This window comes from Mercenaria mercenaria, chromosome 8, assembly GCF_021730395.1.
Source record: "Mercenaria mercenaria strain notata chromosome 8, MADL_Memer_1, whole genome shotgun sequence".
Lineage (NCBI taxonomy): Eukaryota > Metazoa > Mollusca > Bivalvia > Venerida > Veneridae > Mercenaria > Mercenaria mercenaria.
This window is the reverse complement of record NC_069368.1, coordinates 11,008,290-11,036,128: the sequence shown is the minus strand read 5'-3', so window position 1 is coordinate 11,036,128 and position 27,839 is coordinate 11,008,290. Positions and strand designations below refer to the sequence as shown.

The following is a 27,839-nucleotide window of genomic DNA, read 5'->3' as shown; positions in this document are numbered from 1 at the left end:
TGTGTCTGTCTGTCACAGATCTTGTCCGCACTCGAACATTTCTCATCCGATCTTCACCAAACTCGAACAAAATGTGTTTGCCAATAAGTCCTCGGCCAAGTTTGATACCTAGCCAAAGGGGCCCAGGCACTTCGGAATTATGGCCCTTGAATTACGGAAATTGTTGATGCCAGTGATACAGATCTTGGTGCATGGTTGACTCAGATACATAATGGAGAAGAAATGCCAATCTACTAGATGATTAGGCAGTTGTGGGAGACATGCGCTTTTCTCAAATGCAGCTCTAATATTTAAATAATAAAAGAGTAAGCACAGTTTTCCTTTCAGCTCTCAAAATATTAGAAACATTATAAAAAGTGTATAGATTCTTTCTATTGTCTGAAGCCACCTGTTTGTCCTGGCTCGATCTTGAACAAAGTCAGATTTTGAAAAAAGAGTCAAAGTCAGACAGGTTGTTCGTGAATTTCCATTATTTAACCTCATAGGCATCTTTTTTGTATTTGAGTAGGTATAATAAAGTCATGAAAAATAATTAAATCTACTTATAATTTAGTACATTTGTCAGATTTTAGGGTAAGGCTGGTATAGAATAATTCCAAGATTACCTACTACAAAATATATCTCAAAACTTTTTTTATTAGCTCACCTGAGCACAAAGTTCTCAGTGTGAATAGTTGTGATTGCCCTGTGTCCATCATCATCAAGTCAGCAGTTTAATACTTTAGAGGTCACAATTTAGGCACAATCTTACTGAAACAGACTAGTTAGATATTTTATTCTTTGTGGTCAAAAATAGGCCGCTAAGTCAAGTCGTAGAAAAACCTGGTTAAGATTATGATGCTCATCTTTATGAATCATCATCAGAATTTTGTCTGTATGTACTTTATGTAATGCAGGATCCAAAACTTGTTCAGTATGTTGAATATACACTCTCAGAAGCTGAATTTACTACCAGATCATTATGAAACTGTGTCAGAATTTTTGTCCCTATGAAATTTAGGTCAGAATTGAAACATGGTCATATAGGGTCAAAAACAAGGACACAAGTTTAAATAATACAAAATCTTTGTTAAAACATAAAAAGCCACTTTTTATACCTGATATTTTTGTAACAGACTCAGAATGTTTGTATTCATATATATAAGTCATTATCAAAACTTGGACATATGGCATTAAAGTTTAGGTCTTCATAAAACTCGGTAAGGAAGTTTGCCCTTTCTTGAATTTAGGTCAAATTAAAACTTGGGCATCTTGAGTAAAAACTGCCAGTACATCAGGTGAGTGGTACAAGACAGTCATGGCCCTCATGTTTTCGACTCATTATTCTGCATAAGTTTTTCATTTCTTTGATAAAGAAGAAAGCAGGGCCCACTCTGCCATTAGCCATTGTAGCCAATGGATAATAAAATGCCACTTTGGCTACAAATTTTTCAATTTGGCTACAAATTTCATGGTCCATTTTGCAATTTTAAACATATTTTTGTATGATTTTAACTGTTTTCTACAGCCAGTTATTGCCCAGGGCGGGCCCTGAGAAAGTACCAGAATTTAATGGAATTCTTAACTTAAATGGTTATCTTTGAAATTATTATATATTAGCCTTATCTTGTAATATATATTTATATGACATTTTAGTACACTTATGTAGTGCACTTTTAAATTATCCTCAAAGGCACTTCTAAAATGTTCCCATCCTGAAACAATATCCTAACTATTGCACAGAAAATATTTGCAGTCTGCAAAGTGGGTATTTCCTTGTTGTATAAAACATAATGATTTCACTCAGTTGAAGTTGAAAAAGACACATTTAATAAGGTAGAAAATTAAAAAAAAAAAAATTGTATAAGCTACTTACATGCTAATTTTGCACATTTGGAGACTTGCAGATTTGTTATCTGTGCGAGTTTGTTTTCACCTGTTATACCTATGAACATCCCCTGTCTCAAGTTGCCAAGGCGGTTAGCTCTGTAGGAAGAGCATTAAACCTCCAGTAGAGGTCACAACTTTGATCCCTTGGAGTGTCAGACTTTCCCTGTGAGTATTTGATAGTAAACAGCTCTGATATCATTTTTGCTCACATGTTGCAAAGTTGACTGTTACTTAAATTGTAGAAGTAGCCAAATAAGAAGTGTCTGTTGTTAGTAATTCTGTTTTCTAATCTAACTTACTTTTAAATTTTTCTTCAGGAGGTAGGTGACTCAACTGTCTGTCTGTCTGTACCTCTGTGTGTGTGTGATCTAACCAACATATCTACACTTTAAGTATAGTTTATCCATTCTGCATGCTTTCCAAATTGAGGGCTAAATGGAAGACCATTGTAATTCATTGTTTTAATGAACAGAAGACTGTTGAAATTTATTAATGAATGGAATGCTGCTGTTATTCATTGACTTAATGAATTGAAGATTGTTGCATATCATTAATGAAAGGAAAACTGTTGTAATTCATTGAACAAACTAGACCATTGTAATTTATTGTTTTAATGAATGATAGACCATTGTAATTCACTGACTTAGTGAATGAAAGACTGTTGTTATTCATTAATTTAATGAATGAAAGACCATTGGAATTCATTGCTTTTAATGATTGGAAGACTGTCGTAATATATTCACTCTTTTACTGAACCTGAACAGTTATCCATTAAGCCCTCAAAATGTGATTTTGAGAAAACACAGTTCTCTTGAATTTTCTCTGTTAAAACTCAAGTTTGTTATAAAATGTTGCTGAGTTTAGGTTAACTTAAATGCATTGATTATTGAGTTTTTCTCTCCCATTTACTGTGATGCCATAAACAGTATAATCCCTGTTAATGACACCTGTGAAAAACATACCAATCTTTGTAATCTTTGTAAAGACAGAAAATTTGCAGCACACTGAAGCAGTTTGATATTATTCTTTTATTACTGATAAATGGGAGTACTGTCTGTTGGTGAACTGCAATTTTTTATGTGACTTTGGAGGCAGATTGTTTACAAGGTATTGCCTTGAAAACATGCCAGTCCTTGGAAGTTGTTGACAATAAGCTGTGTTTTGTCAAAAGGAGCGGTATATTACCATTGCTGTTCACACTGTCACAGGCTTGTTAATATGACCTTTCGAAGAAAATCATGGTAATAGACTGCAAACGAAATGATGCGGCTATGTCAATAAATTGGAGGTGATTTTGGGTACAGTGATGCCAACTTTCTTTTGTTATTTAGGCAGCATTATCATTATCATAAAATGTAGTCATACATATATTCATATACCGTAGATACCCATGTATAATGCGCAGTTTTTTGACCCTCGGGACCACCCCCGAATCGTGGGTGCGCATAATACACAGGTATAGACAATATTCCAACTTCAAAACAAGTTTGTTACCGATGTTCGCCATTTTGATAAAGGGAAACTACTCCCCGCGCTTACTGTCTCCGCTAAAATCTAAGATTGCCGTTACGTTCCGTAAAAGATCGAATTGTTTATTTTTCTTTCAAACAAAATTAATTTCATATAAATTTAAAAGTATTTTGACGAAAGAAATGTTTACAAATCACAAAAATTATAATACTAATTAAAGATCGAGAATTATCTTTAACCGAGATCAAACTGTGAACAACATAATTGACACGAGGTGACACGTTAATTGCCGGTAAGTACTGGCTTTATGATCGTGACAAAAAGGCTATCACACCTTTTGTTATCAGTTTGAATTGAGAAGCTCATGTCATTTTGAAAGATACCATTCCGAAATATTGAATCAGCTGCTATTTATTTATTCAAAATAGTGAATTAAAAAAGGTAAAACAACAAATATAACAATAATTTACTGGTTTTATTTTCGAGAAAACAAAAATCGATAGTACCGTGAGACCGATGCTGCTCTCCGCCGCGGAGATGAAATTTATTACCGGTGTCGATGTAAACCCTACTTTCGTTTTCCATCCACTTCAAAATTGACCAAAATTTTTTTTTTTTTTTTTTTTTTTTTTTTTCCCAGGATTTTGGACTAAGATCGGGGGTGCGCATTATACACGGGTGCGCATTATACACGGGTATCTACGGTAGCCAACAAACTGATTAAAATCTTAATTGTTAGTCATATATTTACTATACAGGTTATCCCATAGAAGAAATATGACAACACTATGCCCAAAATGGCTACCTTTACATTATGTGGCTATATTTTTCTTATTTGTTATCCGATTTTCATAATTTTTGCCGCCAGTTTATTGTTTTGTGAAGCTTTTTCGAAGATGAAATGTTTCTCAAATATTGAATATTCTTTTTTAACCACCTCATAGCCTAGTGGTAGTGCGTCTGCTTTGAGTGCAGGAGGTCGTGGGTTCAATCCCCGGCTGTGTTAAAAATGGTACCAGTAGCTCCCTTGCTTGGCGCTTAGCATTAAAAGGAAAACTGGCCTCTTCTCTCATATCCTCATGACGATGGATTCCATCAGGAATGAGGTGTCGAGAGTTATCAACCGAAAATAAATTAGCATAAACTAATGTTCTCCTTTATCTATCCTTTCATTCATCTTGTTATAAATGCAGTGTTTTAGGTCAATGAAGAAGGGAAATGCAGTTTTAATGAAGGTAGAATTTGTTTCTCATCCTTCTTCCTTTCTTCTAAAACACGTGCTAGAGAGGCAAGCTTTCAGATAGCTAATAAATTTCAACTATTGGGGAATTGTTTTTTATGCCCAAGGAGATATAGTTTTTGAACCGTCTGTCAGTCTGTCGTCTGTCAGTCTCCGCAATTTTCGTCCGGTCCATATCTTTGTCATCCAGATGGATTCAATAACTGGCATATATTTGTACCACAGTAAGAACCTGTCCGTCTAAGACAGGTCCGTAGCTCAAAGGTCAGGTCACCTTAGACGTAAAGGTCATTTCATGATATGCATGGTCCGTCCAACTGTCTCGATGGATGGATTTCAATAACTTGCAGAATGTGTACAGTAAGACGACGGTTACGCGCAGCCCAGGTCGTTGTCAAAGGTCAAGTACACTTAGAACGTTAAAGGTCATTTCATGATAGCATGTGTCCGGTCCTATCTTGTCATCATGGATGGATTTTCAAATAACTTGGCATGAATGTATACCACAGTAATGAACGACGTGTCGTGTGCAAGAACCAAGTCGGTACTCAAAGGTCAAGGTCACACTTAGACGTTAAAGGTCTATTTCTGAAGCATTGATGGCGTGTCCGTCCTATCTTGTCATATCATGCATGATTTAAATATGGGATGAATGTGTACCAGTTAAGACGACGCTGTCGCCGCTAAGACCCAGGTCTGTAGGCAAAGGCCTAACTTTAACATCGCATAACTATTCATCAAAGTGCCATTGGACAGTCATCCTATGAGAAACTTTGTTTGTTTATGGCATGGTGTAATTTTGAAGATGTGTAGTTATTTTCCTGTTGCACCGTTACAAGCCTACAACCCTGGTTTCAGTACAAAGGCAAATGACGTCACACATGCAGTAGTGAATAGTTTTGCTGTCTTTTGATAGCAGTGAATAGTGTCTATTTTGCAATGAAAAGAGAATATTATTGTTTGTAGATTTGAGCCTGCTTTTTGGCTTTGCCTAATATTCATATTATTGTTCATATTATTCCAGAAATAATATAATACAGTTATTAAATATTATATAATTAAAAAAATACAGGACAAATTCCCTCTTGAAAAAATCCCCCTTCTCAATTTTGACCAAGGTAGACAACATCTCCCCTTTTGATTTTCTTGAATGAAAACTAGAATAAAAAAGATTATTATACATAAAAAATATAAATTTTAAGATATAATTTAGAAAATTAAAGAGGGGAAATATAGTCTGCCATGGTTAAATTAAGCAGGGTGAGGGATTGTTCTGCAGGGACGAAGTGGGGGAGGAGTAGAGTGGTTGGCCTGAGGAGTTTCTTTACGTATCCCATTATTTAATATATATGAAAGTTTGAAATTCTAGGAAGTGGGAAATAATATTGGTAGGGTCTTTTTTAAGTTCTTTGACATCATTATTATCCTTCTGAATTGTATATTCTTTAAATACTCTTCTGCAGGATGTGTGACAAAATAAGAAATAAACCTGACATGATGAGAATTTGTAAATTTCTCTTGCAGCTAGTTATAGGTTAATATGAAAGATTTGGAATGCTTATTTTCAGCTAAACTTTACAGGATCTTGTGTTTTTCCGGCCGCAGGCCGGTATTGATTTCATCTTTACATCCTGTTTATATCTAGGGTGAAGGTCATTTAACAGCTGATTAAAACTGAACATTTTGATTGGTATATGAAAAGTTCCACAGATTTTTGAATGAAATAGATAATATTTTCTTAAGGGGTGTGCGGGTGCTCTGAGCTGTATTGTTAGACAGAATAATCGGTTGCAAGGCTTCTATGGAAATAGCTTGTAAAACATCATAAACCTGAATCCCCTGCAGCAGCGTTCGACTCTGCCACTCTGAGACGGAGTGATCTCCCTTAAACGATTTACAGTCAGCATGTCCTCTAGTCAGCTCGTCCCCCAGTCAACTTGTCCCCATTTTGGTCATTTCTTATCCCTTGACGATTTTTGCCCCCTGCCCCCACTTTTCGACCCCTCTTTTTTAGTCTTATTTTTTGTCAAAGTTTTCTAGATTTATGATTATTATAATTATGATGTAAAATATGTGTTCTGTAAAATATGTTCTGCATAAAAAACAAGAAAATTTTACTTTAAAACTACATTTTTATTTGCTTTATAAATACCTGATCGTATGTGAAAGTACAGAGTGCATGCGCGTTTCATATAGCTTAAAGTGCGCATTGACTAATGCTGCCGTGTATCTTTTTAGCTCACCTGTCACAAAGTGACAAGGTGAGCTTTTGTGATCGCGCGGTGTCCGTCGTCCGTCGTCCGTCCGTGCGTCCGTGCGTCCGTAAACTTTTGCTTGTGACCACTCTAGAGGTCACATTTTTCATGGGATCTTTATGAAAGTTGGTCAGAATGTTCATCTTGATGATATCTAGGTCAAGTTCGAAACTGGGTCACGTGCCGTCAAAATCTAAGTCAGTAGGTCTAAAAATAGAAAAACCTTGTGACCTCTCTAGAGGCCATATATTTCACAAGATCTTCATGAAAATTGGTCAGAATGTTCACCTTGATGATATCTAGGTCAAGTTCGAAACTGGGTCACGTGGGGTCAAAAACTAGGTCAGTAGGTCTAAAAATAGAAAAACCTTGTGACCTCTCTAGAGGCCATATTTCTCAATGGATCGTCATGAAAATAGGTCAGAATGTTCATCTTGATGATATCTAGGTCCAGTTCGAAACTGGGTCACGTGGGGTTAAAAACTAGGTCAGTAGATCTAAAAATAGAAAAACCTTGTGACCTCTCTAGAGGCCATATTTTTCATGAGATCTTCATGAATATTGGTCAGAATGTTTACCTTGATGATAACTAGGTCAAGTTCGAAACTGGGTCACGTAGGGTCAAAAAGTAGGTCATTAGGTCTAAAAATAGAAAAACCTTGTGACCTCTCTAGAGGCCATATTTCTCAATGGATCTTCATGAAAATTGGTCAGAATGTTCATCTTGATGATATCTAGGTCAAGTTCGAAACTGGGTCACGTGGGGTTAAAAACTAGGTCAGTAGGTCTAAAAATAGAAAAACCTTGTGACCTCTCTAGAGGCCATATTTTTCATGACATCTTCATGAATATTGGTCAGAATGTTCACCTTGATGATATCTAGGTCAAGTTTGAAACTGGGTCATGTGGGGTCAAAATCTAGGTCAGTAGATCTAAAAATAGAAAAACCTTGTGACCTCTCTAGAGGCCATATTTCTCAATGGATCTTCATGAAAATTGGTCAGAATGTTCAGCTTGATGATATCTAGGTCAAGTTCGAAACTGGGTCACGTGGGGTTAAAAACTAGGTCAGTAGGTCTAAAAATAGGAAAACCTTGTGACCTCTCTAGAGGCGATATTTTTCAATGGATCTTCATGAAAATTGGTCAGAATGTTTACCTTGAAGATATCTAGGTCAAGTTCGAAACTGGGTCATGTGGGGTTAAAAACTAGGTCAGTAGATCTAAAAATAGAAAAACCTTGTGACCTCTCTAGAGGCCATATTTTTCATGAGATCTTCATGAATATTGGTCAGAATGTTCATCTTGATGATATCTAAGTCAAATTCGAAACTGGGTCCTGTGGGGTCAAAAACTAGGTCAGTAGGTCTAAAATAGAAAAAACCTTGTGACCTCTCTAGAGGCCATATTTCTCAATGGATCTTCATGAAAATTGGTGAGAATGTTCAGCTTGATGATATCTAGGTCAGGTTCATAACTGGGTCATGTGCGGTCAAAAACTAGGTCAGTAGGTCGAAAAATAGAAAAACCTTGTGACCTCTCTAGAGGCCATATTTTTCACGAGATCTTCATGAAAATTGGTGAGAATGTTCACCTTGATGATATCTAGGTCAAGTTTAAAAGTGGGTCACGTGCCTTCAAAAACTAGGTCATTAGGTCAAATAATAGAAAAACCTTGTGACCTCTCTAGAGGCCATATTTTTCAATGGATCTTCATGAAAATTGGTCAGAATTTTTTATCTTGATGATATCTAGGTCACATGTGCTCAAAAACTAGGTCACTATGTCAAATAATAGAAATAACGACGTCATACTCAGTTGCACACTGGGTCATGTGGGGATAGGTGAGCGATTCAGGACCATCATGGTCCTCTTGTTTAAAGATACTTCTTGTTCTTGTTGTATTGTTACATGTTTAGTTGTAACATTTTTTAAGATAAAGACTCTTGATTTGTATGAAATGTAACAGTATTTGAGCCACACCATGAGAAAACCAACATAGCAGCTTTGCGACCAGCATGGATCCAGACCAGCCTGCGCATCCGTACAGTCTGGTTGGGATCCATGCTGTTCGCTAATGATTTCTCTAATTGCAATAGGGTTTGAAAGTGAACAGCATGGATCCTGACCAGACTGCGCGAATGCTCAGGGTGGTCTGGATCCATGCTGGTCGCAAACACACTTTGTTGGTTTTCTCATGGTGCAGCTCATTTTATCCTTTTATCCTTTGTCTCTTGTTCAAATTCCATATTTTCTCTTCTTCATGCTTTCTTCAGAAGGTATAGTACAAAATGTACATGTTCATAACAGACACAGTCATATCGATGCTTTTCTTTGTTAATTTTTTTTTGTTTACTTAATTTTTGGACCATTATTGTGAAATATTGCAGTTTCTGTATTATATATGTATGTTGTTTTCAAGTTTTTGGAATGCTATAATGCCATTGTGACCATATTTTCATTTCGTTTGGAGTGACAGGCTTTCGTTTATTGCATGTGTATGTTGTCTCAGAAAGTTTACTTACAACATGGAAAATTAATCCTATGATGGACTCTTAACTTTTTCTGAATTTTGAGAATGTTTAATGCAATGAGATAGGAGGCTGCAAGATTTTTAAAATTGAATTTAGAGACCACTCTTAAAATGCAGCCAGCTCATTGGTCAATTTTAAAACTGAGCGCAGAAGCAACCAATGCTGTGTATATATATATACTTTTGTGAGCTTCTTTGCTGCCTACCTTTTTACATTTTATTGTAAACGTTGGTCACAACTTTGCATATTTGGAGCTGGTATTGTCCAGTATTTTCTAACAAAATAGTTGCAAAATAAATTTAGTATTAAAAGTATAATCTTATAGCACCTTGTATTTGTCTTTCCTTGGTTAAGGTTGCGCCCACATGCGATGAGCTGGGCTTAGTTGTCCAAATGACGGTTTTGTGTATTTGCGTAAGTGTGTCCATCAGATTTTGTTTGGACAATGACTTTGACATGTTGAGCATTTTTCTCTATTTGGAATAACTATTTTACCTAAATGAAAGAATATGTCATGTGCAAACCCCAGCTCTCAGTCTAAAAAATCAAGGTCACACTTAGGAATTGCAGATAGAGGTGGGGATCTGAATGAAACAGAATCTCGCATGCAAATGCCTGGTCCATATCTCAAAGGTCAAGGTCACATAAGACAAAGATCAATTTAAAGTGGCCATAACTTGGACATGCATGAAAAAATCTTCTTTTCTTTGGCAGCAATGTTTGCATCAGTGAGTCAGAGTATCATGCACAAATCCAAGACTCCTGTGTCAATGGTGAAGGTTACACTTAGGGGTCAAAGGTCATTTTAGAGCCTGTTTGGGTCATAGCTTTAATATGCATGGAGTAGTCTTTTTTATTTGGCAGAAATGTTTGCCAGTGTGAGTGGGACTGTCCAACCGAGGCACCTATATCAAGGGTCAAGGTCAAACTAAGGGTTCATTAGTAATATGATGTCTTTGCTCTAACTAAAATTGACTTGTATGCAGGTTTTTTTGTTTGATTTGTTGAAATGTTCCAGACATTGAGGTGTTGCTTTAACAAATAATGGATTTGACATTGTTGTCTTTTTGACATCAGCACTCTAGGTTTTAATATATCTCCCCAATATATTGATTTTGTGATGTTGGTCTGTCTGTCTGTCACAAATGTTTGTCTGAACTACTTCTCTAAAACTACTTTGGAGATTTTAACCAACTTTTGTGGAATGGTTCAGTACCGTTGCTAGTTTTACATGTCTTTGGCATTTTCTTTTTGATAGATTTATTGTGGAGTTATAGCCTCTTAAAGGTCATTTTTGATAAAGATTGTCTGGACTTCTTCTCCTACTTCTCCAATTCTACTGCCTACATTTGAATTAGAATTTATAGGATTGATTACTGCCAAGTCTATTTGGGTGTATGTTAATGGTATTTTTAGTTGATTAATGTTTGGTGGAGTAATGGGTCTCAGAAGGAAAAAGTTATAAATGCACTATGTTTACACTTCATAATATCTTCACCAGTCTTATTCATAATGACACAGAATGTGTATATCAATAAAATCTTGTTTACATAATTTACAGAATTTACATAAAACATATTCTCTGAGACTACATGCCTCATGCTGGCAGAAATATTTGGCTCAATGAGACAGAATATCAAGTGCAAACCCCTCTCCCTAACTCAAAGGCCATGGTCATACTGGGTGGGCCATGGGTGGTCCTAGTATTAAGAGTAAATGTTGAAGCCTTTATTTGTCTACAGTTGTCTTTATTTGTGTACATTCTTCTGTTCTGTGTGTTGTGAAATTCATTTTGTCTTGAAAATGACAGTCATATGTATTTCTCTTATTCCATCTTTCTTATAACAATAATTATGTTCATTACATTAGTATACTTAAAGTGTTTTCAGTCTCTAGTGGCTTGTCCTAGTTAGTGACATTAAAACTTAGCATGCAGTTTTGTGGGTTGATTGTAAAATCATTGTATTTTCATATAAGTGGATAGATGGATACAGTAGTTTTACAATTAGCCTACAATAAATGTAAATAAACCTTGTACTCTAAGACACTGTTTGTTATTGTTTTGCACACAGAGGGTACTCGTGCTGGAGGTAAAGTAGTCAAACAACATTATCATCTACATCTATGTGATAATTAACTGATATTTCCATATAAGGGCATGCAGGGAATGGATGGTGCTATTTTCTTCAAATATGGTTGTTTTCTTACTTACAGCTTGAAGAGTATTTATGTTTATGGAAAGAAAGAAAAATAAAAAGATGAAAAAATGGATAGGGTTAAGATGGAGGACCTATAAGGATTAGATGAAGAATAGAATTTTGAGTTTCAAAGATCTCTCCGCAGTCTTCTTCAAATTTTTTATAGAAATTTGTGAATGATTTTCAGAAACAAGAGGTTATACATACACAATTTGATTAAACTCTTTAAGCAGTTTGGGAAATGTTTGAATCAGTAGTATAATTCTAAGAAAACAGTTACCAAAAGAAAGAAATACAAGGCTGTTGGTACAGAATATGCTGATAGCCTCAGGTACTGATCTCATTTTAGCCTTTAGCCTGCTAAATTTCTAAAATGGACTGGTCTATCATTCAATTTTGGCAGTACCATTTATAATTCGAAGGGGTGTTCACTGAAAATTTACTGACTGAATAGCGAACAGTGCAGACCATGATCCGTGCAGGCTGATCTTGGTTTGTGCTGGTTGCAAAGGCACTACTGTCTTGCCGCCAGCAGGCTGAAGGTTAGCAACAGATATATTTAACTGATGCAGTTTTGTCCCTTTGAAAATTGGATGTAGGCAATAATGTTGTCGTATGTACACCATACAAGATACAGAGAATATTTAGCATGCCTATATTTATAATGACATGTTTCGTTTTGGTTATGGGACAGCACTGTATAAACAAGTTGAATGGATAATTGTTTCTTATTTGTTTTGTAAGAAATCTCACGCAGCTTTTTACTTCAAGAAATTGGTAAATGTCTAATTTCAGCTTGAAGTTGTAACTCTACTTTCTTATGCAAGAAGTTGAAATATTTGTATTATTGAAAATATTGGAAAATGATTTAGTTAAATTAAATACAGTATTAATTTTGTCTATGTTTGTCCCTAAGTTTTGGGACACCCTTAAAATTTGTAAAAATAATTATTTTTCTCATCCCTAATTTCTGTTCCTACTGTTTAGGCCAATATGTAAAGCAATTATTATACTGGCAAAAAAGTGAGAAAAATCAGGGAAAAATATAATCATGTTCCTGATATAATGGTCTTGTCAAACTAATACCAGAAAAAAAGCTGCAATTTCAATTCAGCAATCTTTTCGTCAATCATAAAGTAATATCTGTCAGTTGCCTATAATATCTGAAATAATTCTACAAAATATTAGTCTTAATTTAAATCTTTTGTAACAGCAGAAGCTTGATATTAGATTGCAGTGACATTGCACAAGTTGCTTATAGCACACAATTAATCCATGTCAAAATACCAGGTGACCTGGAATAGTGACTCAAACTAATGAAAGATTTTCAGAAAATGGACCAACTTATTTTTAGATTCATAATATTTCCTATTTTAGTGTAAAATTAAATTCCTGTCTACTGCAAAACATACAAATACTTGAAGTGGAGTTAATTTTTCTTAAGACAGAGATATAACAGCTTTCCATGTATGAAGTGAATTCTTCGTGAAAAAGAAACCGATAGGGAGTGACCGGCCGAGGTTTCTTTTTCTCGAAGAATTTTCTTCATGGACTCTATCTGACATAGTGTGAAATCTACATTTGACCAATCAGAATTACAGAGTCAGTAGTGTCAATGCTCTTCAGCGTGTAGAGCTGTTCGAAAATTATTGCTACAGTCACATTGGTCTTCAGGAATAAGAAGCCACATTTTTTAAAAAATAACTAGCTCTGATTGGTCAAAAAAGTAGGTTGCACACTATTGTTAGTCAATGTGTGGACTTCTAAGCTTCAAAGGAAATAACAGGGACTAGCTGCTTTGAACTTTGACTTGAAAGGGTCACATTTTTTCTTTGACCTCTTTGTGGAGGGGGGAATGGGAGAAGGGAGAGATGTATTACAGTTGTTTTAAGTAAACTGCTATGACCAGTGTGGTTTGTGACATTTTGGCACTCTAAATTATATCAAGAACATATATTCAGTATGTGTGGTACATTTTTGCATGAAATATAGCTCTTCGAAACAAAGTAAGGACTTACTTTTGTTTTGCTATATGCAGCATGTTAAAAATAATATAGAAAAGTTCTTTACTATTATTTAAATTTTGGCACAAATTCAAAGAAACAGCAGAGATGTACCTTCTTAGTTTGCTAATTAAGTTATCCTTGGGTTGGGTTATGGCCCCTGTATTGTTCAAATTTTGTAAACTTGAATTTGTCGCTAATCGAGAGCATGATTATTTGTAACAGCACACATTTTAACTATTTTTAATTTTTGTCTCGTCTGAGAAACTGAAAATATTGCTTAACAACTTTTATTGAACTGGTAAAAAGGATAGTTATTTCTGCCCTGAAGTGGGTATGAATATGTGGATGAAGATAATACTGAGTAAAATTCCTGAATTTATCATTTTAACACAGGATTACATTCAATAAATGATTCAAAATCTTGCAAGTTCGAGCTCCAGAAAAAAAAGCAAAAAAAAGTACTCCAGTACTTGAATTACATAGTCCTGAAAATGCCACTCCAACTTCAATTGGTGATTTACTAGTATATGAAAATGCTTTGCTAATGTCGGTTGGCAGGACAATTCTTTTAAAAAGGTATCATAGTTTATTTCTGAATTCTGACTTGCATAATTGGGAATTAATGTTTTTGTTAGTTACTTGGGAGATAGGAGTTTAAAGTAATTTTGCATGAATGCATGATATGCAGTTATTTTTAAATAGTTTTAAACACATTTTCATGTTTACAAGTAATTTTATTCATACAAGAGATAAATAAAACACATATTTAACTTTAAAAAGATAATTATGATGCTCAGTTGTTGGCTTGACTGTATTGGTATGTCATGTTTTCTTATTTGTGAATTGTAATAAATGCATCATGTATCTATCTGTGTAAAAGAAGCATTACTATATAATGCTTTGTGAACTGTTTATTAAACCATTTGCATTTAAAACATGTTTTTTTCCAATATTAACTAATATTGTTGCTTGAAAAATGTGCTTTTTTCACAAACATAATCATTTTTTATACATCATATTCTGGAGAAATTGTATGCAGGTCAAGACATGAATCTAACTTCATTAAAGCAGATCTCTCACAAATTTTACATGTCTTACCTGAGAATTAGTTGTAATGATTCTCCAGTTGTTTTATTTTATGTCACAAGATATATCATGCATTTTATTTGAAATGTCTTTTATCACAGGTTCGGCAATCACAGATGAAGATTTGCGTTTAGCTGAAGAGAAGTTTGAGGAGTCGAAGCAACTTGCGGAAACTGCAATGTTTAACCTACTGGAGAATGATGTAAGAGTTTTTATATGCCTGTTTTGACAAAAAAGACAGGACTAATTTTGGAATGGTGTTGTCTGTCCTTCCATCAACATTTTCAATTTATGGACTCTTAAGGCAGTATACAGCTTAAGAAAGAGTAAGCACCACTTGTGGAAGATATATATTGCTTTTGAGTTCAATAGGTCAAAGGTCAAGGCTGAAATTTGAAAACGGTTTCTTCTCATTAGGCCCTGACTTAAGATTCATTTGACCCTGAACTTTTAAACTTATTGTGTTGGGGGTTAGAAGGTTAAAGGGCAAGGTCAAATTCACCTTGAGACTGAAAATGGGACTGGCCATCATGGGTGGCATTCATGACAGCTCTTGTTTTTAAGATATAAATTATATGAAGATTAACATGTTGATCATATCAAAATTTCAAAATTACCAGATCCCGAAATATTTTGATTTTATTCATTTATTACCACTCTGTTTTTATAAAGTCATAGAAATACAGAAAAAAGTAAGTGCTGTGTCAGGGACAGATCCAGGATTTTTTTGCCAGGGGTTTCCAATTGGGGGTAGGTGCGGGAGGGGGTGTCCCCCGTAAAATTTTTGTTTCTTAGGGTCAAGGAAAGCAAATTTTGAGTGTTTTAGAGTAAAAAAGAAAACAAGAATCTGAATCCCATCAAAAATTTAATCATCACGTCGAAAATAAGAAATCCAGTATTATTTTGCAAATTTTCTCATGAACAGCTCTATGCAGTTTACCTATTTGTGCCGGCTCGCACATCACTAATTACAAGTGTGCAAGAAAATGAAATTCAAAGCGACTTATTGGATGAAATAATATCTTCGCACAGTGTAACCGGTGCAAGACACATACTCAGACTGTTACGTCATGTTAAACATAGTATGGAGTAAATACCATTCCAGTATCGAATATACCATTTTAAATCACCATTAGATATAGGGGTGTACCATTCTAGATGAGTTCATTTATCCTTGAATACGATACACAGCAAGTTATGTTTGGATTCTTGGTGCCGCAGCACATTATAATATGAATTTTGTGCTGTTTGCTCAACTGTGAGAGTGCAGCGAATTCATTTATTCTTGAATTGATTTTACAATAGTATTATACACAGCAAATATTGTTTGGATTAACGGTGCCCGCAGCCACAGTACATTATAATATGATTTTTGTACTGTTTGTTCAACTGTGCAGCTTTAAAAGTTTTCACCATTAATTTTGAAAATTCTTGGCGGGGGGGGGGGGGGGGGGGGGCTGCTAGACCCCCTGACCCCCCGCTGGATCCGCTCGTGTGTTTTTATAAAAAAAAATATGAATACCTTTATAAGAATACAGAGGTGAATTTTTTTTTTGCTAACAAAATAGTGACATAGCACACATATATTAAATGCTATTTTTTGAAAGGGCATGTTAAAAACCTGTAGTAACAAGTTTTGCTAGTTTGTTAATTTTTTACATTATAGTACATAATTATTTGGTTGAAATAATAAGATGAGTAAATTTATATTATGACAGTTCGATCTTTTTTTTTTTTTAAAAAATGTCATTAATTAAATATTGCTCTTATGTTATTCTAAATCTCAAAAAAAACCATATTTTCAGTAATATTTTAAGATATTTGCAAAATAGCAAATTACTAGTCAGCTTTTTTGTCCAGTGTATGAATAAGTAAATTCGAAGTTTATTTCATATCTTTACAACATGGAGGTTATATTTTATGTTACAGGTTGAGCAAATAGCACAGTTACAGTCATTTATTGAGGCCCAAACAGAGTACCATCGTCAAGCTCTGGACATCCTGCAGGACCTCGGTGAAACTATTGAATCAAGGTAAGTCTGTATTTTTAGTAACAGTAAAATCAAGGTAAATAGTAATTTACATAACAGTCAAATCTAGGTAAAACTTTTTGTAACATTAACAGTCAAATCTAGGTAAAACTATTTGTAATATAACAGTCAAATCTAGATAAAACTGTGTTACATAACAGTCAAATCTAGATAAAACTGTGTTAAATAACAGTCAAATCTAGATAAAACTGTTCGTAACATAATAGTCAAATCTCGGTAAAACTGTTGTATAATAGTCTAATAAATGTACCCAATAGGTATTCTGTGTTGTAACCCATGATGTCCGCAGTATCCATTGAATATTCTGACTTTACCCATGATGTCCACAGTATATAATGGGTATTCTGTGATTTAACCCATGATGTCTGCAGTATCCAATAAATATTTTGATTTAACCTATGATGTCTGCAGTATCCGATGGGTATTCTGTGATTTAACCCATGATGTCCGCAGTATCCAATAGGTATTCTGTGATTTAAGCCATGATGTCCGCAGTATCCAATAAATATTCTGTGATTTAACCCATGATGTCCACAGTATCTAATTGGTATTCTGTGATTTAACCCATGATGTCCACAGTATCCAATGGGTATTCTGTGATTTAACCCATGATGTCCGCAGTATCCAATAAATATTCTGATTTAACCTATGATGTTCGCAGTATCCAATGGATATTCTGTGATTTAACCCATGATGTCCACAGTATGCAATGGGTATTCTGTGATTTAACACATGATGTCCGCAGTATCCAATGTATATTCTGATTTAACCCAAAATGTCCACAGTATCTAATAAACTATAATTTAACCCATGATGTCTACAGTATCCAGTGGGTTTTCTGTGATTTAACCCATGATCTTGCAGTATCCAATGGATATTCTGTGATTTAACCCATGATCTCGCAGTATCCAATGGATATTCTGTGATTTAACCCATGATCTCGCAGTACCCAATGAATATTCTGTGATTAAACCCACGATGTCCACAGTATCCTGTGAATATTCTGTGATTTGACCCATGATGTCCACAGTATGCAATGAATATTCTGTGATTTAACCCGTGATGTCTGCAGTACCCAATGAATATTTTGTGATTTAACCCATGATGTCCACAGTATCCTATGAATATTTTGTGATTTGACCCATGATGTCCACAGTACGCAATGAATATTCTGTGATTTAACCCATGATGTCCACAGTACCCAATGAATATTCTGTGATTTAACCCATGATGTCCGCAGTATCTAATGAATATTTTGTGATTTGACCCATGATGTCCACAGTACGCAATGAATATTCTGTGATTTAACCCATGATGTCCACAGTACCCAATGAATATTCTGTGATTTAACCCATGATGTCCACAGTATCTAATGAATATTCTGTGATTTGACCCATGATGTCCATAGTATCCACAGAGTTGCCATTTACAACAAAGAGAAATACTTACGTTCAAAGATCAAAAAAAATATGTAATTAAATTGATTTATAATTTGTATAAACCTAGATTTCATTCTCAACAAATTAAATAGCTGACTTCAGCATATATTACGTAATATTTTCTGGTTTTAAAGACGAAATGAGGCTGCTTCTAGACCAAAATCTGATCATATTCCAAAACGTGTGGGGTCATTTAAGAGAAGCCCATCACCCTTTGATGACAGTGACAGTGGAAGTTACAATTTCAACAGTGCACCAGCTTATGCTACCAGTAAGTAAATTATCTCCCTTTGTTCTTAGTCTAACCCAGTACCTTATAATTTAATGCATATTTCTGCATACTATTAGCTTTTCCGAACTATGTGTACTGAATGTTTTGCTATGTTTCAGATTGCGATAAGTTTTAGTATTTAAGAAATGATACTCATTGAAGTTTGATTTGTATTTTTAGCTCAACTATTCGAAGAATATTTAGAGCTGTTCTGCTCCTCTGGGCGTCAGCATCAGTTTCAGGTTTTGGCTCAAGTTTTGTGCATAAAGCCAAATTTGAAATTGCTGTTGCATGTATAAGCCTGAAACTTAACATAGGACTTTCCTATCATCAAACTAAAGTAAAACAATGCCTGGCTGAATTTAAATTAAATTGCAGCAGCCTTTGTTCGAGATAGAAAATTGGGTTCAAGCTTTGCTTGCAACTGACTGTCAAGCTGTATCGTAGTAACACCTTTGTAATTTTGATTTAAGCCTTACCATGCTAAATTTCTATAATGAACTTGTCCGTCTTTGAATTTGGACAATACCATTAACTAATAAAAGGGGTGCTTACCAAAAAGATACTGACTGAATAGTGAACAGTGCTGATCTTGACCAGACTGCACGGAGTTGCAGCGTGATCAAGATCTACATTGTTCACAAAGGCATAATGATGTCCAGCATGCTAAGGGTTAAAATGCACACAAAGCTTCCTAGTCATCAGATGTGTTTACTTAACCCTTATCCTGCTAAATTTCTATAATGAACTTGTCCATCTTTCAATTTGGACAGTACCATTAACTTTTAAAAGGGGTGCTTACCAAAAAGATACTGACTGAATGGCGAACAGTGCAGACCATGATCAGACTGCACGGATGTGCAGGCTGATCTTGGTCTGCACTGGTCGCAAAGGCAGAATCCCTTGCCGCCAGCAGGCTAAGGGTTAATAAAGTTCGTTAACTCTTAGTTGAAATTAATACAGGTTGTAGTCTTGTTTTTACTTAGAAAATTTGAGGGATTTTTAGCCTGAATATTTTTATCATTGCTGTAATAGAATTTTGATTTTTAGCTCGACTATTCGAAGAATAGTCTAGCTATTCTACTCACCCTGGCGTCGGCGTCGGCGTCGGCGTCGGCGTCACACCTTGGTTAAGTTTTTGCATGCAAGTACATACAGCTATCATTTAAAGGCATATAGCTTTGAAACTTATTTATTCTTTTTCTAGGTCAATTACCAACCTCTCTGGGTCAAGTCCCATAACTCTGACATGTATTTTGAGCAAATTGTGCCCCCTTTTGGACTTAGAAAATTTTGGTTAAAGTTTTACATGCAAGTTACTATCTCCAAAACTAATGCAGATATTGAATTGAAACTTCACATGTGTCTTCGGGGTTATAAAACTAGTTGATAGCACCAAGTCCCATAACTCTGACCTTCATTTTGGCCAAATTATGCCCCCTTTTGGACTTAGAAAATTCTGGTTAAAGTTTTGCGTGCAAGTACATACAGCTATTACTAAAAGGCATATAGATTTGAAACTTATTTTTTCTTTTTCTAGATCAATTACCTACCTCACTGGGTCAAGCCCCATAACTCTGACATGTATTTTGGCCAAATTATGCCCCCTTTTGGACTTAGAAAATTCTGGTTAAAGTTTTGTGTGCAAGTACATACAGCTATTACTAAAAGGCATATAGATTTGAAACTTATTTTTTCTTTTTCTAGATCAATTACCTACCTCACTGGGTCAAGTCCCTTAACTCTGACATGTATTTTGAGCAAATTATGCCCCCTTTTGGACTTAGAAAATTCTGGTTAAAGTTTTACATGCAAGTTACTATCTCCAAAACTAATGCAGATATTGAATTGAAACTTCACATGTGTCTTCGGGGTTATAAAACTAGTTGATAGCACCAAGTCCCATAACTCTGACCTTCATTTTGGCCAAATTATGCCCCCTTTTGGACTTAGAAATTCTGGTTAAAGTTTTGCGTGCAAGTACATACAGCTATTACTAAAAGGCATATAGATTTGAAACTTATTTTTTCTTTTTCTAGATCAATTACCTACCTCACTGGGTCAAGTCCCATAACTCTGACATGTATTTTGGGCAAATTATGCCCCCTTTTGGACTTAGAAAATCCTGGTTAAAGTTTTGCGTGCAAGTACATACAGCTATTACTAAAAGGCATATAGATTTGAAACTTATTTTTTCTTTTTCTAGGTCAATTACCTACCTCACTGGGTCAAGTTCCATAACTCTGACACGTATTTTGGGCAAATTATACCCCCTTTTGGACTTAGAAAATTCTGGTTAAAGTTTTACATGCAAGTAACTATCTCCAAAACTACTACAGATTTTAAATTGAAACTTCACATGTGTCTTCGGGGTTATAAAACTAGTTGATAGCACCAAGTCCCATAACTCTGACATGTATTTTGGGCAAATTATGCCCCCTTTTGGACTTAGAAAATCCTGGTTAAAGTTTTGCGTGCAAGTACATACGGCTATTACCAAAAGGCATATAGCTTTGAAACTTATTTATTCTTTTTCAAGGTCAATTACCAACCTCACTGGGTCAAGTTCCATAACTCTTAACATGTATTTTGAGCAAATTATGCCCCCTTTTGGACTTAGAAAATTCTGGTTAAAGTTTAACATGCAAGTTACTATCCCCAAAACTAATGCAGATATTGAATTGAAACTTAACATGTTTCTTCGGGGTTATAAAACTAGTTGATAACATCAAGTCCCATAACTCTGATATGTATTTTGGTCAAATTATGTCCCCTTTCGAACTTAAAACTCTTTTGATATTTAACATTTTGGGTAATAATTTCCTGCTTCTGTGACAATATTTCGAATAGTCGAGCTTGGCTGTCTTACGGACAGCTCTTGTTGTATCAATTGTGATAAAATGACTCAATTATGTGAGTCCTGACTAACTGTAATAAGAGTCATGGTCCTTACTGGACTTTCAAATTGTCAGCATAATACAGCTCTTGTTTGTTCTTTGCTGTAAATAAGTACATTTAAAGCAATTTTTTTTTCCTTGAAAAATTTAGAAGTATCCCCCTTATTGTTTTTTCCCAAGAGTCTGAGTGCCAAATAATTTTTGAAAAGTTTCTAAAGTTTTGCTTGGAGTTTTAACAAAAAGCCCAATTTCAGATTGAGTACTTACTTGAAAAAAAATCTGTGTGAAGATTTGTTATGAAGTATGTGTTCATTTTCTTTGTAACATTTTCGCGTTTTGTTTGGATGCAAAATAGAAGAGCAGTAAAAACATTTCACAGTCATGATTTCAATCCCCTGGGGTTAATGTTATGGATGTCGATAGGAAAACCCCCCTGGGGTCTGGGACGATTGTGTATAAAAAGAATTGGAACCACTCCTTACCATTGCTGATCTAAAGGCATAATAGGGTCTTAACATTTGGGTTTTTGTTTAAACTCTGTTTTCCCAGCGGGTATGCAAATTTTGATTCCCATCCCTGTTTTTTTATTTCATGAAAGAGATGGGGAACCCAAAAAATTGTGCCCTTTTTTGGGCCATATAACCTATATGTGTTGGTGCGCCAAAAAACCCAAAAAAAATAAATAGATAGAAAAAACACAATGTTAAAAGGTCATGTTTACTTTTGGGAAAAAAATGACCGGCCAGAAAAAACCAACTTTTGTGCTTTTTCGCCCAAATGGACCCAAAACCCACCTACGTTTTCCGCGTTGGTCCGGGTCCATGCTTTGTTTTAAGCCTATTGCAATTAGAGAAAAGTTAAAAAACAGCATGGATCCGCCAGATGCCAGATGCCAGGCTGGCTGGACCAGCGGTTGCAAAGCCCTATGATGGCTTTTCAAGCAAGCTAAATGCTTTTTTTGTGCATTTTTTTTCAGTTTGTATACTTCTAAGCAATAAAATCAATTTCTTTCTCTTTAAAACCAGTGACCCAGGGTTTTTGTTCCTTTTTGTCGAAAATCTGCTTCTTTCTGAAACAAAATGAGTAAAATGTCTGGAAAAAAATTTTGTAAAAAGAACAATTAAAACAACAGACTTTAAAATATTTTTTAAAAAAGGCCCTTTGAAATTAAATTAGATTTAGACAAAACATCTTTTATACTTTTGGGAAAATTTGAAATGAACTAAAAGCATTATTGGATGAAATCAAAGGAAGTTATTAAAATATATAGTAACTTGCCCTGGGGGAATAAAAATGTTTTGTTTTATTTATTTTTAGTTTGACTATTTCAAAGAATGTGGAATATTCCACCACAGGGGTGTTGCTCGCTTTGTTCCTTGGGGTTAAATTTTTGTGTCAATTCATGTCTCGTAATGTTGAATGTTTTGAGAAACTTTACAAAAGGGGTTCTAGTCCTTAAATAAGTAATTCATTTTTGGGATGAATTTTATTAAATTTAGGGCCCGTTTCAACTTAAGAAAATTTGGTTTAAGTTTGCAGAAATTACTAAGCTGTATCCTGAACAACTTTGTATTTTGGGTTGAAATTTAAAATAACACTCATCAGACCGATTAAATAATCAATTAGAAAACCTTTGGGTTTTTTTTAAATTTAAATTATTCCCTTTTTGGATTTTTTGATAATTTGTTTAGTTATGTGCAATAATTCAAGCTGTTTGTAGGTAACATTTATATTTTTTGTTTAAAAGTCTCCCCTTTTTAGATTGAAAATTTTTTTAAAATTTTTTTAATTGAAAAATTTATTATTCCCGGGAAGTTTTGTAAGTCTTCCCGTTAGACAAGAAGGTTAAAAAAGTCAACCACTGTTTATAAAAAACTAGAATAGTTTTTTTAGAAATAGATCCACTTAAATGTTTTCCCTTAAACTAATGCAAATTTCCCATTGAAATGAAAGTTATTTATAATTTATGGAAAATTTATCTAGAATTTTTTTTTTTAAAATAAGCAGTGTTTGTTTTTAAAAATTCAGATTTTGTTCAGTGATGAAGTTTTAACCCTTTAGCCTGCTGGCACAAATGATTCCCCTTTGTGGCCAGGAACCGACTTCCCCACACATCTGTGGGTGATCTGGTCTGCTTTGTTCATGTTCGTCAGAAAATTTTTCATTGACCCCTCAAATAATAAATGTACTCCCCAAAATGAATGAGGCCCCGTCCATTTTAAAAATTTAGCAGGGTGAAGGTTAAAGACAAAATTTGGTTATTTCGATAAAGACTTTTAATAAAATGAGGGTTTTTGGGTCCAGGGAATTTTTTCCCCCGTAAGAATAATGGGGGGGGAATTCACGGAAAAAAAACATGTTTTTTTTTATTTTACTGAACAGTTGAAGAAACAAGTATGTATTTCATAAAACAGCATGGTTCTAATTACAGTAGAGTATTATGATTATGTTGATTTAGATTTGAAAATAACCATGTCACTGAATGCTCAGATCTTGTATAATGAACATAAAAGCACATGGCTTCTGTATATTAAGTTTGAGGTATGGACATATATCTGAGTGCATGCAGGTCACTCATGTTTTTAGCTCACCTGAACCAAAGGTTCAAGGTTGAGCTGTTAGTAAGGGCAGATGATCTGGGCCCCGCCATCATGTACTTTTTGAAAAAGGACAAAAAATTACCCCCAAATTTGAAGGTTTCTCTCTTTTATTCAAATGGGCCAAATGTCCGACAGTTAATATGAAAAACTTTTAAATGATTTTTTAGAACAACATATAGATCTTCGTAAAAATGATCTGTAGCTCTTATAAGGTCCTTTCTGAATTTGTTAGTTTGGGGCCCTTTAAAAATGAAATTGAAATGCTTTGAATAACTTTTTCTTTTAAAGTGCTGTATTATCTTCTTCAGTTTGGCTGAAGATTCTTTTAAATTTCAGAGGTTATTTTCTTAGGGAGGCATTTGTCCCTTCAAGGGGCCGCTAAGCTTAAAACAAAAATTTAAAACTTAATGTTTTTACCCGCTTTGAAGTAGTTTCTATTTCTCCCCCGGCGTGACGCGCCGTCCCCCTTTGGTTAAGTTTTTGCATGCAATACATACACCATAAATTTAAAAGGCATATAGCTTTGAAATTTATTTTTTCTTTTTCTAGTTTCCCAAACCTTTTGGTAAAGCCCCAAAATCTGAATGATTTTGAGAAAATTTTTCCCCCCTTTTGGACTTAGAAAATTTTTGGGGTAAAGTTTTTCATGCAAGTTCTATCCCAAAAACTAATAGTATTGATTTGAAACTTCAATGTGTTTCGGGTTAAAAACTATTTGATGCAGAAAGTCCCATAATCTGACTTTTTTTTGGGGAAAAATTTAGCCCCCTTTTGGGATTTTGAAATTCGGTTAAAATTTTTGGGTGCAATACATACAGCTATTTCTAAAAGGATATATTTTTGGAACATTTTTCTTTTTCTAGATCAATACCAACCTCCTGGGTCAAGACCCATAACTCGAACTTTTTTTTAGAAAATTACCCCCCCTTTTAGACTTAAAAAATTTGGTTAAAGTTTTACATGCAAGTTATTATTCCAAAATAAGCGATTTTGTTTTGAAATTAAATGTGTCTTTGGGTTATAAAACTTTTGATAGCAAAAGCCCCATAATTGGCCCCTTCTTTTGGCCCAAATTATCCCCCCTTTTTGGACTTAGAAAATTTGGTAAATTTTTGTGTGAAAGTACAACATATTTCTAAAGGCATAAGGTTTGAAACTTTTTTTCTTTTTAGATCTTACTAACCCCACTGGTCAAGCCCCTAACTCTGGCATGATTTTGGGCAAATTAGGCCCCTTTTGGGAAATTTGGTTAAATTTTTTTAAGCAAGTTTCTATCTCAAAACAAAGAGAATGGAATTAAAACTTACATGTCCCTTTGGGGTTATAAAACTAGTTATAGCAGCAAGTGCCATAATGTTTATGCTTTTCGTCAATTTTTCCCCCTTTTAAATTTAAAACCTTTTGATATTTAATTTTTTGGGAAAATTTTTTTCTGCTTTGGGACAATATTTAAAATTTCGGCTTGGTGTTTTAAAGGCAGTCTTTTTCCCCAAGTAACTGCTTGGGGTTCTTCATAAAACTTGGTCTTAACATCCTTGTACAGTCCCTCTCAAATTATCCGATGGGGCATTTGACCTGCTTTATGTTTCTTGTGAACATAAAATGTTACATTTGTGATTCAGCTGTCTATTCAAGTAGGGGTCAAGTTTGTGTGGTATTTAGGGACATATGGCCTTTTTTTACTAATTTTTAAATGTAGCAATGAAAATGCATTAGAGATATTGTAAAACTTTTTATAACTTTAATTTTATAAAATTTTCTGAAATTTGATATTTTTTTAGATTTGTCGTTTTTGTTACAGAAAATTTGTGCGGTAAATTTTTTTCCCGAGTGAAAGGGGGTTGTGTAAAAAGTATGCTAAAAGCCCACCCATAATTTCATACTCGAATTAGTAGAAACTGATTGGGTATTCAATTCTTAAGTAATAAATATTTGGACGTTTCCTGCGATTTTAAAAAAAAGGGGTGAACAATTTTGTTATTGAAAAACTTAAAAAAAAATTTAAACTCTTCATTTTCATTAAAGTGTAATAGGGTAAAAAAATTAATTTTTTTTTTTAATTTTTATAACCGATTTTATACTGTAAGATCATTTAATTTCAGGGCTGAAATTTCTTTGTTTTGGTCAAAATGGCAATTTCGGGGGGATATGAATTGTGGATTTTAACTTTTGAAAAAAAATTTAAAGGGGAATTTTATTCTTTTTGGGTTTAAATTTTGGGGATTGATAAACCACAAAATCCACAAATATTTTCCCCCCCACGAATATTAATATTTACAGTAGCGCCCTTTTTCATGATAAACATTTTTCTTTACATGTAAGTCTTGGTTCGAAAATATTTTTATCATTTTAGCATCCTTTAGACAAAAAGAAATTTGGTGATGCTTTTTACATATTTTTCAAAATTTTTGGGGAAACCCAGTATTTTACATGATTATTCAGAAACTTAGGTTTGTTGGTTCTTTTGAAAATCTTGTTCATTTTTTCAGGATCATTTAGCAATTTTCCTTTTGGCTATGGTTCGGGTATTTTTAGCAGTAAAAATTTATCAAATTTATATGATCTTTGTAAGCAAGAATTAAACAAGAAATAAAAGTAGAGTCTTTTCAAAGGTTTAAAAGTGCAACATTCTCATGTCTCACGGGCTAAGAAGTGCTGGTTTAAAAATCCCAAAAACGGCAGTTAAAGGGTTTTTTTAGTCCCCTACTTTGAAAACCATTTTTGGGGACTATAGAAGTCTTTTCCGTCTTTTCCGTTTTTCCGCTTTCTCGCCCACATTTGTGCCCGGCCTTCCCTTGTCACCATGAAGGGTTTTTAATATAATTTTGGCACAAATGCCCCCCCCTGAGGGCGAGTGTCTGCGCAAAGGGGGCCCCCACCAAAAGGTCAAGGCCAAAATAGGAGGTCAAAGGTCAAAAGGGCTTTTTTCCTGCCCGGTCACAACTCTCCCATCCTTGAAAGGATTTTAGTATTAGGGTACAAATGTTCCCTGATGGATGATGTTCAGCGAAAACCCCGGGACCCTAGCTCAAAGGTAAAGGGTACAATTGGAGGTCAAAGTAAAACAGGGTTTTTCTGTGCGGCCCTAACTCTCCCTCCATAAAGAGTTTTTAATATACTTGCAAAATTTTTCCCCATGGGGAGAGACGTGTCATGCGAAAACGGCCCCCCGCAAAGGTCGCAAAATTGGAGGTCAAAGGTCAACAAGGTTTTTCCTTCGGTCCAAAACTCCCCCCATCTATAAAGGGTTTTTAATATTACTTGGCAAAAAATGTACCTATAAAGAGAGTGTCATCACAACTTGAGCCCCCTAGTCAAAGTAAAGGGACCTTAGCGTCAAATTTTAAAAGCGTAACGGGGTTGTTTCGTGTCGGTCCAAAACTCGCTTTCTTTAAGGGGATTTTAATATCATAGCACAAGTGTCCCCATGTGGCTTTGTGTCATGCGCAAATCTGGACCCCGAAAAAGGGTCAAGGTCAAAATTGGGGGTAAAAGGGTAACAGATTTTTTTTCCCTGTCCTCCTAACCTGCACCCAGAAGGGATTTTAATATTATTTGGGCACAAATTTTCCCCATGATGAACGAGGTATGCGCAACACCAGTACCTAGCTTAAAAGGGTTTAAAGGCACACTTTGAATCGGTCGGGGATTTTTTTTGCCCGGGTCTAAACTTTGTCAAAAAGCGGTTTAGAACGGGGCACAAATTCCCTGAATGAGCCTGTCAGCGCAAAAACCCAGGTCCCTAGGTCTAAGGTAAAGGTAATTTGGGTCAATGGTCAAATTAAAGTGACTTTGTACGGAACATTTTTCTTCATGCTGGAGGGTTTTTGAGGGGAATTGGCCCCAATGTTCACCACCATGAGGCCCCCTTTTTTTTGAATTTGCCCCTTTGTTTTTACTAAAAATGATTTTATTGTATTTTTT

At 34.8% G+C, this 27,839-nt stretch overlaps 1 protein-coding gene across 3 annotated transcripts in view; it reads left to right on the top strand.

The window, feature by feature from the left end:
* Nucleotides 1-23,877, top strand: part of LOC123523061 (endophilin-A2-like) — a 50,527-nt gene extending 26,650 nt beyond the window's left edge. The window contains exons 7-11 of one of the 3 annotated variants that reach the window (XM_053549373.1): nucleotides 11,438-11,457; nucleotides 14,759-14,859; nucleotides 16,587-16,690; nucleotides 18,282-18,418; nucleotides 23,698-23,877. In XM_053549373.1, the coding sequence (XP_053405348.1) occupies nucleotides 11,438-11,457; nucleotides 14,759-14,859; nucleotides 16,587-16,690; nucleotides 18,282-18,418; nucleotides 23,698-23,759 (424 nt within the window). In that variant the 3' untranslated portion in view covers nucleotides 23,760-23,877. The remainder of the gene's footprint in view (nucleotides 1-11,437; nucleotides 11,458-14,758; nucleotides 14,860-16,586; nucleotides 16,691-18,281; nucleotides 18,419-23,697) is intronic. The other 2 variants (XM_053549371.1, XM_053549372.1) reach the window with 2 other exon arrangements.
* The last annotated feature ends 3,962 nt before the right edge of the window (nucleotides 23,878-27,839 follow it).